Source organism: Phocoena phocoena, chromosome 1 (genome assembly GCF_963924675.1).
Source record: "Phocoena phocoena chromosome 1, mPhoPho1.1, whole genome shotgun sequence".
Lineage (NCBI taxonomy): Eukaryota > Metazoa > Chordata > Mammalia > Artiodactyla > Phocoenidae > Phocoena > Phocoena phocoena.
The window spans coordinates 43,117,600-43,133,451 of NC_089219.1; the positions used below are offsets into that span (position 1 = coordinate 43,117,600).

At 36.1% G+C, this 15,852-nt stretch overlaps 1 protein-coding gene across 4 annotated transcripts in view; it reads left to right on the forward strand.

Moving 5' to 3' along the window:
• OSBPL9 (oxysterol binding protein like 9) overlaps positions 1 to 15,852 on the forward strand; it is a 178,447-nt gene that overhangs the window by 153,862 nt on the left and 8,733 nt on the right. For all 4 annotated transcript variants that reach the window (XM_065879934.1, XM_065881276.1, XM_065880610.1 and 1 more), the window contains 5 exons: positions 87 to 194; positions 3,228 to 3,387; positions 9,552 to 9,664; positions 9,794 to 9,912; positions 13,875 to 13,960. In XM_065879934.1, coding sequence (XP_065736006.1) covers positions 87 to 194; positions 3,228 to 3,387; positions 9,552 to 9,664; positions 9,794 to 9,912; positions 13,875 to 13,960 — 586 coding nt within the window. The remainder of the gene's footprint in view (positions 1 to 86; positions 195 to 3,227; positions 3,388 to 9,551; positions 9,665 to 9,793; positions 9,913 to 13,874; positions 13,961 to 15,852) is intronic.

The following is a 15,852-nucleotide window of genomic DNA, read 5'->3' on the forward strand; positions in this document are numbered from 1 at the left end:
ATTATACTCCAATAAAGATGTTAAAGAAAAAGAAGAGTTGTGTTTGGCTTTTTCTCTAACTTATTTCACATGTTCAAATCTCCTAGAACCTGCTCAGTTGTGTAAGTCAGAGCAGCGTCCATCTTCTCTACCAGTTGGACCTGTATTAGCTACTACCTTGGGACATCATCAGACTCCAACACCAAATAGTACAGGTACAGATTTGTGTAATTCCTTTACTTCTCATAACTGCCCATTAACATTCAATATTTGTGTTGGATTACTGATGGGAAAAAGATTGAAGAAAGGTTGTATATTTTGTATTGGAGATACCTTAGCTCTATCATTACAGTTCCATACATGGAATGGTTAACTTTGTGATTGAACCAGAAGTTTATTAATAATTATAATTTAAATGAAATAAAATACTGCAGAGTTTTGTGTATTTGTTTACCTTAAGACTTATTTTGAAGCTCTGTATTGGCTTTTTAAAAAAATTTGCTTGAGTTAGATTTATATACTTTCTTACTGTAAAGGAATCAGATAATACAGAAGTATGAGAACAAAAGCTGTAAGCTTTCTTTACTCTTTGTCATTTATACATGTATGTACCTACATACCTATATTATAGTGTATTTTTATTGTTTTTTTCCCTGACCTAAATTAGATCATGTGGTTCTATGACTTTCCCTTTTCATTTAACTGAGGACATTTAGAGAGCTTTCTGTGTTCATACTCTTAGGTACACAACATTCTTTCTGCAGCTGCTCAAGTGGCTATTACTGTTTTTCTGCTGATGGACATTTATTTAGGTTGATTCCAAAATTTTCCTATTATAAGCAGTATTTCAGGGAATATCCTTGTACAGCACCTTTTGGCACATATGAATTTTATAAGGATAGATTTATCGGTCACATTTTTGCCAATTTTATAAGGAAAAAAAGGATACTTGATTTTAGTTTGCATTTTCTTAATTTGCTTAGATTTATGGTCTTTATTTTTTCTCTAATTCACAGGGATGCTATTAATGTTAGTATAGATTTATTTCTTGTTTTAAAACTAATTAGGTTGATGTTGGGTTATCAGTTGCACCAAATTCAAGGGAGCACTTGGTGCTTTTGTCCCTGTTATATCTGGATGCCAAAACCGAAACCACTCTTGAGGACATGGGAGATAAGCCCCTGCTGTTGCTCCACAGGTTCTTTCCTGGGTGAGACTTCTCCTGTGTAATAATGAAAAGTTACCCTGTGATTTTTAGCTAGTTTGAAATTTGAGTTAGTAAAGATGCTGATGTTATTACTTTGGTTTTTAAGATTTAACAGCCTGGGCAGATGTCTCCTTAATTTTGAAAGAAAGCAAGCAACAACAGCTCTCTTATTTGAAGCTCTTGGGAAAATGCTGATAAGCAGTTTGAATAATGCAGTTGAAATGTTTGCCTGCCTTTTTTATGTATTTCATTACACTGTGTCATTTTAAAAACAGTATCTGTGTTTTCTTTTGTTTTTTTATAAGGAGGAATTATGTCAGAATTCTGAAACAGACAAAATTTTCCATTCAGAAATATACAAAACCTAGTCAGTTACAGACTTTGAAAAAGTTAGCAGTATTCTTTATGTACATTAATTTTAGAATCATTAGTTAGTTATAAATAATTTAGGATAAATTATTTCAGAAGACAGCATTTTAAAAATATAACATTTTAGAGTAGGTATATTTAAAAAAATTTTTTTAATTAGTGTGTGGTTTGTGTCTTGTTTGGTTTTTCAACCTAATTTCTTCATCTTTCTTTCCTTTATCTCTCACTAATACATAAAAGAAGGAAAGGAACAACTGAAAAAAGAAATGTTTTCTCTTGTAAGGAAAACTCAGTTCTTTTGTTTGCAACTCCCACTCCAACTCATTTTCTTCTTGGATACATTTTCAGTTTTGTGTGGTTGCCTGGACTATTTGCTTGTTACTTGATCATTTGTAATTCCTGGTCTTTTTCTTTCTTTCTCTCTCTCTCTCTCATTTTTTTCCCCCATTATTTCAATAAGAGAAATTTATTTATTTCCCATCTTATTGCTGCTATGGGGCGGGGCAGCGGTGGGGTAAGAATTTAAAGTTATTTGCTAAGATGAACTATCTTTGGAATTCCCACAATAAGCTTTGCCTATTTAGGCAGCAAACTTTCAGTGTTATGTTTTAAAAATATCTTTGTGAACATGGCAACTAAATGTGGCAGGTGGATGTGCTCTTTCAACTATTGAACCATAGACAGACACTGGAATGGGACACTAAAAATCCATGGATGGCTCTGGATTCATTTTTACTGCTGCTATTCTCATTTCCTCCTAGAATTGAGGCCTTGGCTTTTATATTGCCAGCAGTGACTTAATTAATTTTAATCTACACCAGGCATCTGTAGCAGTTTGGCATAAATTGCCTGAGAGCCCTTAGATATCTGCTCAATAAATACTTGGTAGATTACTTTCAATACTTCACTGTTCTGTTTGATACTTTTATTGTTACTTTTTATTACTAGACTATGAACCAGATGATTATCACAGAGATTCTTTCTCTGGATCTCCATTAGTTTCTATTTCCTTAATTAGACTGTTTAGGAATAGGAGGATGTTCCTCCTGGTTCTTTCCTTTTTCCACGTGCTTCCCATGGTAGCCCTCTCTTTTTCTCTGCCCCTGGGCTCTGGGCAACCTGACTTAAACTTAGGTAGAAAAGAGGTGAGGAGTTTGAATGGTAAGTGTTCCCAGCTTTTGTGTTTGTACATGATTGCCAAAACATATTGACTAATATGAATGTGATATCCTGAACAAAATTTTAACATTCATGTGGTTTTTGATATTCTTTCCACTTTGTATTCTTGTTGGCTCACTGCTGCATTTTTAAGGTATCTGGATCTATAGGATAAAATAAGAGCTCTGGCTTCCCGTTGGTACTGGTATCTATTATGGGACTTCTAATACCTTAACTCACACAGTGTGATTATAATCAAAAGAACTCCCTTCCTAATTACAAATGGGGACATAGTATTTTTTCATTTATTTAAAAGGCTGTGTCCCATTCTATAATGTGATTTGCCTTTTTCTTTGTCTAGTTTAAATGTTGATTTCTTTACAGATAGTCTAGGGACTTCTACCAACTTAACTATTTTTTGATTTTAGAAAGGTCTGCTTTGACCCCATCTCCCTAATTTCTTCCCTTCTATTACCAACACTGTCCCCTAATTTAAAACTTTTTAACTTCCTAGGCAGTGGGCACTCACCACCTAGTAGCAGTCTAACTTCTCCAAGCCATGTCAACTTGTCTCCAAACACAGTCCCAGAGTTCTCTTATTCTAGCAGTGAAGATGAATTCTATGATGCGGATGAATTCCATCAGAGTGGCTCATCCCCAAAGCACTTAATAGAGTAAGTAGATGAACTACATATGTATTGAAATGACTCCTGATTTTTAAAAATGTAATTTGATTTTGAGACTGGTGTTAATGACAGACTCCCTTATAAATTATTATTTGCAAAAAGTGAAAAAGACAGCTTATTTTTAATTGGCTTATTGAGCAAAGCTAGTTCTGTGAGAATAGTGATTTTACTCCTGATTTAATTCAAATGGTATAATTTTGCATCAGTTGTGGTAACATGCCAGTATTGTTCATTAACTCTGGGCCTTATTTCTATAGAAACAACATTAGGAGAGGGTCAAATGAAAGTGAGTAAGCTAGGAAGTATTATTCACATAAGAGGAGGTTACCGTTACTTGTTCTGTATAGAGTAGAGATATTTGGGTGCCTATAAGCCAGGTACTATATTAGATGGAGGAATGATACAGAGGTGAATGAAGAGCCAGTCCCTGCCCTCAGGGAACTTACAGTCTATTGGGGGAAAAACAAACTTTTATAATCCAGTGGGAAATACGCTATGTAAGAATAAGCTCAGGACTTCCCTGGTGGCGCAGTGGTTGAGAGTCCGCCTGCCGATGCAGGGGACACAAGTTTGTGCCCTGGTCTAGGAGGATCCTGCATGCTGCGGAGCGGCTGGGCCCATGAGCCATGGCTGCTGACCCTGCGCGTCTGGAGCCTGTGCTCCACAACGGGAGAGGCCACAACAGTGAGAGGCCCGCGTACCAAAAAAAAAAAAAACAAAGAATAAGCGCAGAAAGAATGGGAACATTTTGAAGTCCTGAGAAGTCAAGAAAGGATTCATAGAGGAGGGAGGGGATGTGATCCATGGTGAGATATGGATGAGTAGGCAGAGAAGGGACATTGGGGGTGAGAAGAGGAAGGAGAAATGGAAAGTGTTGTTCTCGTGGAGATGGAAACCCTAATAAGAAAGGCCTGGAGGCAACGGGAGCTTGGTTTCTTTGAGGAGCTGTAAGCTGCTGAGCATGGCGGAGTGTGGCTGTAGCATGAGTTGTGGGGAATGGTTAAGAAGATACAGAAGAGATTGACAGGGGCCAGGTCGTGAAAGAGTCCTCTTAGCCTTTCATGAATTTTGAACATTTTCTCACAAGTGATGGCAGCTGCTGGTCAGGTCTGCATTTTAGAAAAACAGATATGCCTGAATTGTGTAGAATCAAATGAAGTGAGGATGCATTACATGTAGGAAGACCAGGCAAAACTGGGTAGAAACTTGAGAAATGTTGATACCCTGAGCTAAGGTCATAGCATAGGAACGGAGGGAAGCACATGGACTCCAGAGATACTAAGTAGGCAGATTTTGGCAGATATTGATGATAGGTTTTCTCTCATTAGGAAATATTTGACCTGTTTTGCACTGTTAAATCAAAGCTAGGTATGTTCCATTGTACAGAAAAGGCCTTTACATGTAAAGTCACTTACATGATAGCCAATAAGCAAAGTACTTTTTAGCCCTACTGGTACATAGGTTGCTGTGGTTAGACTTTGGATTCTGGAATCTTAGAAAAGAATAGGTTCTAAACCTGTTTTGCTTTTAAGGTGTGTGATCTTGGTCAAGTTATTTAACCTATGACATCCTCAGTTTCCTTGTTTGTAAAATGAGGATAATAGTTTCAACTTCAAGAGGTCATTGTGAACATTTAAATGAGAATAATGTCAAGTGCTTACTATGATGTCTGGCATGTATAATAAGTGTGCAATAAGTGATAGCTGTTATAGAAAGGAAATTAACATTTATTTGCTTTAATGTTCTTATATTTGTTGTAGATGTAGTTGGCTCACTTTTTGCTGGGTATTTTTTCCAAGTCTCCTGCCATCTCAGGAGTCGGTGCTAGTGTTATAGCTTGGGGTTTGCTTTGAAATACAGTACAAATTTGGAAATGATTATATGTGAATTTGCAAGCTAAGTACTATCAACCAAACTTAGACCTTGAACCTTGGTTTCTTTTAGTAAGAAGTATTTTGTGGCACTCCATTTCTCTCGCTCTCTTTTTCTTTTTTTAGAGATAACAATTTTTTTTTAAATTGGGGTATATTTGCTTTACAATGCTGTGTTAGTTTCTGCTGTACAACAAAGTGAATCAGCTACATGAATACACATATCCCCTCCCTCTTGGACCTCCCTCCCTCCACCACCCCCATCCCACCCATCTAGGTCACCACAGAGCACTGAGCTGATCTCACTGCGCTATACAGCAGGTTCCCACCAGCTATCTGTTTTACACATGGTAGTGTATATATGTCAGTCCCAGTCTCCCAGTTCATCCCACCCTCCCTTCCCCCACATGTCCACATGTCCATTCTCTATGTCTGCATCTCTATTCCTGCCCTGCAAATAGGTTCATGTATACCATTTTTCTAGATTCCACATATATGCATTAATATATGATACTTGTTTTTCAATTTCTGACTTACTTTTCTCTGTATGACAGTCTCTAGATCCATCCACGTCTCTACAAATGATCCAATTTTTTCCTTTTTACGGCTGAGTAATATTCCATTGTATATATGTACCACATCTTCTCTATCCATTCATCTGTCAATGGACATTTAGGTTGCTTCCATGTCCTGGCTATTGTAAATAGTGCTGCCATGAACATTGGGGTGCATGTGTCTTTTTGAATTATGCTTTTCTCAGGGTATATGCCCAGTAGTGGGATTGCTGGGAGAACAGTATGGAGGTTCCTTAAAAAACTAAAAATAGAATTACCATACGACCCAGCACTCCAGTTCTGTTAAGTGTGCACGTGAACTGAGAAATACAGTATCATATATAATTGCACTGTAACTATTCAGAATCTCAAAATTTATAAGGAAAATGATGATATTAATTCAGGAAGTTTTGTTACATAGTAGATCAAATTCAGATTTTGAATGTTGGAAAAGTAAAATATATGTGATTAGGTAAATACATACTGTTAGGACATGAGACTTTACTTAAGGAAGAGAGATTTGAGCCCACAATTCAAGAAGGCTAGTTTAGCAGAAAGAGTTTGGTTTAGCATGTTGGTTTCTTAATGTTTGTATGTAGGGAAATAAACTATTACAAGACCCTTATTAGCAGTTTGCCAATAGAAATTTCACTTTAATTTTTAAAATATTTTTTATGATAGTGGGGTTAAAAGAAAATAAGCGTTTGGAAGAAAATTCCAAAGTAAAGGTTATTATTTATTTTTGAAGTGTTAAATCATTGTTTTCTTTAAACAGAATTAAGGACAGTCTCGATCATTAGCTATTAATCGAAACAAAGTACAGTTGAATATCAAAATGGATCATCTGTCTTCTAGAAGCCTGTAACTATATTCAGTAAAAGCTTGATAATAATGTGGTTAGCCTCATTACATCACAGATAGTCAATCTCTGGCCCCAGTTTCAGGGGTTCTCCTGAAATTTTTCTGAAATAGATAAATTTTAAATGCTTACCTGTTGTATCTGTAATAGGCATATCTACAAAGTTACCTGCAGGCTCATAGGCTTTTCTTTTTTCTCCGGTAAGCTTCCTTCTCTATACTCTCCGAGTACCCATCCCTTGACAGATACACAGTTTATGAACCTCCTGTTTGAAGGGATCCAGAGTTAAATTCTTTGTCCAGCTCACCCACTCAGGCTTCCTTTTCTCCTTCAATTTCGTTCTTTCCTTTTATGCCCGAATCTAGATTCCCAAACTAGTAGGGACTGCAGATGTTTTATTTGGCCAGCACAGTGTTTGTTGATTTTTTTGTTTTAAAATTTTTATTTTAATTGGAGTATAGTTGATTAACAATGTTGTGATAGTTTCAGGTGTACAGCAGAGTGATTCACATATACATTTTCCCATTAAATGGAACTTTAACTTTAAATCCCTTCAAATTGAGTACGCTAGTGCCAGGTCTCTATTGTTTTATAGTCTGGCCCTATTCACATATTTATGCTCTCTGCCTGGCCTCTGTAGGCATTGAGCTTGTGTGCCACCTGCTGGTCATCAGCTGCTACCACTAGTTTTCTAGCTCTCAAGTCAAGTTTCTATCTGACAGAAGAAAATTTGAAAACTTAAGTCCTTTCACCGTTCAGTTTCTAAAGACCTGTAGTAATGATAACTTCTGTGTGAGCTATGTCATTGGGTTTTGCACATTTATAAACTAGATGAAAGTGCATGTGGGAAAGAACTTGTGCTCTGGAGCCAGACATATACTTGAAATGGCTCCACTACTTACCAGTTGTGTGACCTCTGTCCAGTCATTGAACCTCTGAGACTCTGTGTATGATGAGAATGATCATGTCTCCCTTTTAGGGTTAGATTGTTATGGAGGTGAACATATACAGTGTTCGGCGCATAGAAGGTACTCAATAAGTTTTGGATTCTGTTATAATTAAGTTCAGAGCTGTACCTTTTTCGGTTTAGTTTATTTATGATCTTATGATTTAATGCTGTGCAGGTTAGCCTATTGCAGACAAACCTTTCCTGTGTGCATGTCATTTTTGTCAGTGTTGCTCTTGTTTTGTAACTATAGTCTTTAAATCCTTTGTCCTGAACGAGGTAAATTATGAAATGGCTAAATGAGAATTTATCCCATTTTTTTCCATTTTGAGCTTTACTGAGCGTTTCACTTGGCCCAGACAAGGTTTCTAACCTGAGTAAGGAGGAAAAGCACAGCATAAATTCATCTCTGACGTTTGGAATGGAAAATAAGATACATGTTTTAAAGAATCTGAGGTTTTTAGATCGGTTGATTTAAAAGATTGATTCTATTTTGATGATGTATCAAAGAGCCACAAAACTTTTTGAAGATAATTTTTATGCAGCTCTTTTATTTAATGATAATTGGATTTCTCTTATCTAGTTCTTTTACTCATATTTTCCATTGGCTTTCAAAACTGGTAAGGTAGACATTAGTTATAGTACCTTGTGATGTACACTACTAAATTATCAAAGTAGCAATATTCAGTTACCTAAGGATTTTTGAAAAATAGATCAAAAGAAGGCAAGTAACCAGGACAAACTATGTTTAAATTAGAATACATATGTTCTAATATTCTAATGTTCTAACATACACAGAGCACAGAGGATTTTTAGGATAATGAAACTATTCTCTGCAGTACTACAGTGGGGGATACTTATATTACATTTGTCAAAATCCATTGAATGTACAAGACCAAGAGTGAACCCTACTGTAAACTATGGACTTTGAGTGATAATGGCATGTCATGTAGGTTCATCAACTGTTACACATGTACTACTGTCGTGCAGGATGTTGATAGTGGGGAGGTTATGCATATGGGAATTCTGTACTTTCTGCTCAGTTTTGCTCTGAACCTAAAACTACTCTTAAAAAAATCAAGCTTATTATTAAATAAGAAATCAAAAGAAGGTAAGTAATCAGGGCAAACTGTGTTTAAATTAGAATATATAATGTGTTTTGCACCTATAAATTTGCAATAAAAGACTTTTATGTATTTTGCACCTATAAATTTGCAATAAAAGACTTTTATGTATGTACCATTTTATAAATAATATATGCAGTATGAGAAATTTGGTTTCTGTTTTTACCCTTAATAAGTAAACTTTGATCATTCTTTTGTTAATGTACAAATACTAGTTCTAGGTAAGTTATGATCATAGCTATAATAATAAAATAGAGGAATCTTTCTTTAGACCCTGTTAATCAGCTCATAATACCACTTACCATAAATTTACTTGTAAAAAGTAATATGCTTTTTTATTTTTTAATTTCAAATATAATTTTCTAATGACTGGGAAGGGTGTTATTACCAGTGTGGGCTTTTATCAAAGGATCTCAAAAATATAGACATCTTTCTGAGGCTAATTAATAGACTTACCAGTTTTGAGGTTCTGGAAATGATTGCCAAGAATTATGACATACCTACATTTATGCAAAGTAACAAAATTGGAAAATGAACTCTAGTTTTACATGCAGAGGCAAAATCTTACCAGTTTTTCATGGCCTTTCAACATGGCTTGGTTGAGCATACACCATGCAGAAAACATGAGCCTGATGGGGAGAGAGTTGGGAAACATGTATGTATGTAACCAGCTAACTTTAAGGGTCTAGTTAGTTTCTGTCAGCTATCTCCATATATTGGTTTTAAATAAATTGGTATCTTACTATGATTTTAAATTGCTTTTTTAAAGAGCTTAAGAAGGTGATTAATTTTTTTTAGTTCCTCTGGATCTGCCTCAGTCTTGACACACAGCAGCTCAGGAAATAGTCTAAAGCGCCCAGATACCACGGAATCACTTAATTCTTCCATGTCCAATGGAACAAGTGATGCTGGTAAGCAGCCTTGGAGAGTTTACCTTTTTTTTCTTAAAAATATTTGTTTGAAAAAACATGTATAATACTTGGTAACAGCACAGATTGGCCCAGTTTAACACCAGTCTAAGAAGATCTGTTTTATTTTAGACCTTTTCGATTCACATGATGATAGAGATGATGATGGGGAGGCAGGGTCGGTGGAAGAGCACAAGAGTGTTATCATGCATCTGTTGTCACAGGTTAGGCTTGGAATGGATCTCACTAAGGTAAGAATCAAATTTGGTATTTGCTGTTAGTCTTAATGTGTATATGTAGATTCTCAGTGATCGTATGGTGAGTGTGTCTGCAAATGTAGTATAATGACATAACTTCTGTTTATACTTTTGTCTTGTTATGAATTAATATATATGTACCTGAGTTAACTGAAAATTTTTATAAATGGATGAAATAAGTTAAGCTAGGATAATTTCATAGAGATAGTACATATGGATTATATAGATTATGATTTGGATTTTATTGGGGGCAAGCATGGAATAGTATTGGGCTTGGTTAGTAGTCTGAACAAAACCTAAAGCAGTGTAGTGTGCATGGAATCAAAATGAGCAGAGTTCTGATCTCGGGGTTAGAGGAACTGTGCTTACATCCTACTTCGGCTGTTACCAAACTGTGTGACCTTGAGCAAGTCCCTTTCTCTATGATCTTTGGGTTTCTCATACAAAATGGACATACAGTGACCTACTTTACAGGATTGTTGTAAGGAATGGAGCAGGTAGTGAGTGGAATACTGTATGACACATGCTGAGCCGTATAATTATTGTGGTTCTGGATTTGAATTTGAATTTAAACTGGCACTCTAAACAGAATACCTGATTGATGTAGGAGACTGGTGTATAGGTGCCTGCGTATATCCCCGCCACTGTGCCAAAAGCCTCATCCTTTAACCTAATTCTCACCACAGCACTGCAAAGTTAGGTGTTATTGTTAACACCATTTTATAGATGAGGAAACTAAAGTTCATAGAGGTTAAGTAACTTGGCTAAATCTTATTTAAGCTGCAGAACTGAGATTCTAATCTGGTCGTAGATTTCAAAATCTGTAAACTAATCCGTAATACTTTCTAGTAAGTGTCTATAATAAAAATTTTTACCCCAAATCTAAATGAAAATGGAAAATTTTTGCAACAAACATACTTGCTGGGAAAGTTCTAGGTAAGAGAATATTTGCAGGAGCTTGCCCTCAGAATTTTTTCAGTGATCATTAGATTGATTGCATAATTGCTGGAGCAGAATTGTAACTTCACATTTGAAAGATACAGCTTAATTTTAGATGTTGACATTTATAATATATTTCTTTTCTACGCCTTCTACCTTGGTTGATTTTGGTCTTCAGTAATAAAAGACCCACCTAACAGTATCTTGAACAATGCTAGGTTTATTATCTCATGTAATGAGAAGTCCAGAGTAGAGTATTTCCAGGATTGACTAATTCGTAGTGGGTCAACAATGTGAGACAGGACCTAGGTTCCTTCAGTCTCTCTGCTCTGCCATCCTTAGCATGCTGACATTCACACTCAGACCTGTCTTCCTCATCATTGCAAAATGACTGCTGCGCTTCCAGTCATCACATCCTTATGCAAATATGTCAAGAGGCAGAAAAATAATTTCTTTTCATGAATTTTGTTGTTGTAATAGGGAGAACATATAACAACAGTGGCCCATCAAACTGCCAATTGAATCTCATTGGCCAGAACTAGGCAGGTGTGCACGCCTAAACCAGTCACTGGTAAAGGAGGTTAAATGATTGGTTTAGATTAATCCACATTTACCCCTGGAGATCTGGGAGGGCCCTGTGACTCTTATGGCAACCTATAGCCTGAACCTGAACTGAATGAAAGTTCTGTTAATAGAGGTGTACATAGGCAACCAAAAGTGTGTGCCACAATCAAGTGTGTAATTTTTGCCTCACATAATTTCCTCTGCCAGATAGTCCAGGTTTGGGTTTGGAGCCACTAAAAGTTTAATTTTTGCCAAATTAGCTATTTTAGAAATCTTTATTGGCATAAATGGCTATGATTGCCAGCAGATTCTGAAATCTTGATTCCCTTGTGCATTCCAAAGTATTACTACAATAATGCCTTAAATTTGTATCTCATTTTCCTATTTATAAAAATACTTTCTTCAAATATTTTCTATAAAGAGTTATTTTCCAAATACATTGTAGTGTTTGGAAATACTATAAAGTCACATCCCGCTTACCTCATTTGGTCTTCAAAACAATCCTAAGATTTAAGCAAGGCATATAATTATCTTCCTTTTACAGAAACTTGCAGAGGTTGAATTAATTTTCCAGGGCTTCCTCACACCTAAGAAGTGACAAAATAAGTACCTGAATCCAGGTTTAAGACAACCTAACCCAGCTCACTTTTATCAGTGTTCCAGCAGCTTGACATAATGGCATGCATCAGTATAGTGCTAAAAACACTGAAGAAGATGTGTTGAATGAGAGTTCTTAAGAAAATTTTTAAGTAGGGAGGGAAAAAAAATTTTTTTTGGATTACACATCAAATTTATGGTTTTTAGCCATTTCTTCTTTTTCAAATTGCCTGTTCAGTTCTTTTGTTCATTATTCTACTGGCAATAGTAATCTTTTTCTTGTTGATTTGCAAGAGCTGTTTATACATTAAGACACTTAGTCCTGTCTTGTTCTTCAGCAGTCTTACTTAGTGATTTAGAATCTCTGTGTTCTCCAAGAGTGGTAGGAAATTGTACCAAACGTACTTGCCAATCTAAGCATATGTATATTATGAACATACATGTTCTGTGGAACATTTAAACTCTGGAGCCTGATAATAAACATTCTAAATGTTAGAACCACAGTTTTTCTTTTCAAGCTTGTGTTCTATCATTCCTGTTTATATACGCAGCAATATTGGTCCACTGGTCAGTCCCTGTCACACTCATTTTCTGCCCCCGCCCCCCCAATCTCCATGTCTTGTTCTTCTGTTTTTCCCTCTCTCTTATAGCCTACTCTCTAAGGCTTTTCTTTAGCACCCCACCTCAATAAGTTGTTTCCAAACTTTGCCCTCATTCTGGTTCCCCAAATAGAACATGATCTTTGCCTCTCCTCAGTTTCCATGGTACCTTGAGCATCTCTTGTATGATATTTATCACATTCTACCTAAAATTTAAATGCTGGTATTATTCTCTCATACTTAACCTTTGCTGCCTCCATAGCATTTACCACACGATCTTGAATATAGCAGATATACAGTAATTACTACATTTAAAGGAATTTTTACTTACTATGATGCACTACTTCCATAATGAATAATGTCTAATCTGATACACATTTCAAAAACTATTCCTTCATTCCTTTTTTAATTGGTTAATCCTAATCTATCTTATCCTTTTTCCTTATTTTCCAATTTCTTCTTTACTTTCTCCTCTGCCACATTCCCAGCCCCTCGGCATTTTTCTTCATGGCCTCAGCCCCATGATGAAGGAGTTTGTTGAATCCCATCTTTATTCTCTTCTTCATTTTGTTTATTGCTTCAGTTACTTAAATTTTTCTTACTTTGGGGATAGTAACTGAAGATGCAGGTAGAAATAAGTATGGCCCTTGCATTCTAGGAGCTCATTGTTCATTTGCAGACACAGACCCATAAGCAGATAAGTTCCCTAGTGCGCCTACGATGATAGAGGGGAAGTGAGCAGGCCCTGCACCACCCCCATAACCAGACAGACCCGATTTTGAATTCCACTGAATAACAGAGTGGTGAGAAAATTTTTCACCCTTTTGAGCTTCATTTTTCTCCGCTGTAAAATAAGGATGATAATTTCTTCCTAATGGGATTGTCGTACAGTTTAATAAGATAGTGTGTATATGGTACTCCAGAAGGCTCATATATGTATCAGAGGGTTGCTACTGAGTAGTTGCTGTTATTGTTACACTGATTCAGGGAGCTAAAGGGAGGTTGCAAAGAGGAAGTGACATTTAGACATTCAAAATCTCTGTTTTTCATCTGTTGGGCAGGTTAATGGGCATTCTGAATCAGAACAGTTTGAGAAGTAGGTATCAGAAGCATGCCTGGGCAGTACTTGGTGGGTGTTACTATGATTGGAATGAGTTTTTTGTTTTCATATACTTTTTTTTTTTTTTAAGCAGTTCAGCAATCTGTTTATCTGTAGTGGAATTTGATCCTCAAGGGTCAAATATGTATGTTTTTCAGGTAGTTCTTCCAACATTTATTCTTGAAAGAAGATCTCTTTTAGAAATGTATGCAGACTTTTTTGCACATCCGGACCTGTTTGTGAGGTATTTGACTCAATATAGTAGTTTCCAATTTTTTTAAGACTTTACCCATTAGCTTTCTGCCTTGGCAGGATAGATGGATCCCTTTGCCTTTCAGACATTTCTGGGGAAAAGTGGAATTGAATATTTCGTTTGTATTAGATGCCCGTTTGCTTAGATTATTTGGCGGTGATATTGTTAGGCAACCAAGTTAAACACTTCAGAAAATCTTGAGTAGCCTGTTAAGGTAGCTAGGATTTATGGAGCCAAGGCTAGGATCTTATTTGATCCAGGAATTGGTAATCACTGTTAAATTATTTACACTGTATCCGATGAATTTCAGTTATCCGAGTTTAGCAAACCTTTCTAAAGCACCTATTGTTTGCCAGGCACTTTGTTATGAGCTGGAAAGGGAAAGAGTCACAGTGTCTGCCTTTGAGGAGTTTACAGACCAGTGTCCAGAGTATAGCCTGATTCATAAATTTCAAATACAAAGCTTGCAATATTAGATACATGTATAAAGGACAGAGCTAATCTAAAGGTGGGATTGATTTATGAGGAGGTGAGTGAGTTCACATTGCTTTTCAGTGGTAACAGCAATACTTTCTTTGTAATGGGGTGTTCTAATCCGTCTTCTCTGATTGCATTCCTTGGCCTTGGACTGTGGTTTACTGAAGCTTCACAGTGGGTGGGCACATTGTATGACATTGATACATACCTTCTTAATGAAGATTTTAAGAGACCCATTTAACCAATTCCCAAAGGGCAGAAATTTAAATAGCGATGGCACTGTTTAAATTCATACATAATTGAACAAATAAAATATAAGTATTTATTGGTAACATAAGTAAATGGAAAGTATCAGTTATTCATTAGATATAGATTTGAGGTTTAAGGATAGTTTTTAATGTATGAGAATTTAAGCTGGGAGGTCCCTGGAGGAATCACATAAAAAACACAGAAGTACAGCTAAAAAGCCAATAGGTAAGATTAAATGGAATTCTCTAACTCCCCCAAAAAGGAGGAAAGGAAATATTTTGGAACAAAGAATAAAGAGGCCAAATAGAAAAATACCAAGATGATAGAGTTAAACCCAACTATATCATATTTTTTCACATTCATTACTCTAAATGTGAATAGCGTATACGCTCCATTTAAGAGAACAGTGATTATAAGAGTGGATAAAAAAAGCAAGATTCATCTCTACGCTGTTTGCAAGAGAGAGACTTTAAATATGAAGACACTGATTCGTTAAAAGGATGGACAGAGATATACCATGCAAAACACTAAGCATAACAAAGCTGGTGTCACTGTATTAGTATCAAAGGATATTTTTTAAGACAAGAAATATTAGCAGAGACAGGTAGGGATATTTCATATGATATGATGAGTCAATTTATCAAGAATAAATAATAATCCTAAACAGCTTCAAACTATATGCAGCAAAAATTGACTGAAGGGAGAAATGGACAAGTACACAATCAAGGTTGGAAATTCCTCCCTCGGGAATTGATTGAGCAGCACGCACCTCCCCCCACCCCTCTGAAAATCAGTGAGGCTATAGAAGGTCCAATTGACTTTACTAAAACATTACCAAACAATTTGTATAAGTCTTTTTAAGTGTACATGGAACATTCATCAAGATAGACCGTATATTAGGAAGACTTAATAAATTGAAAATAATTGGAACCATATGGAATATGTTCACTGACCATGAAAGAATTCAATCAGAAATCAATAACAGAAATATATCCAGAAAATCTGCAACTATTTGGCAGTTAAACAATGCACTTATAAGTATGAAGTTCTGGAACAAGCGAAGCTAATGGTCTTAGAAACCAGGAACAGTGTTTGCCTCAGGGTAAGGGTTGGGGATTGCTTGGAAAGGAGGATGGGGAAACTTGGGGGTAATGGAG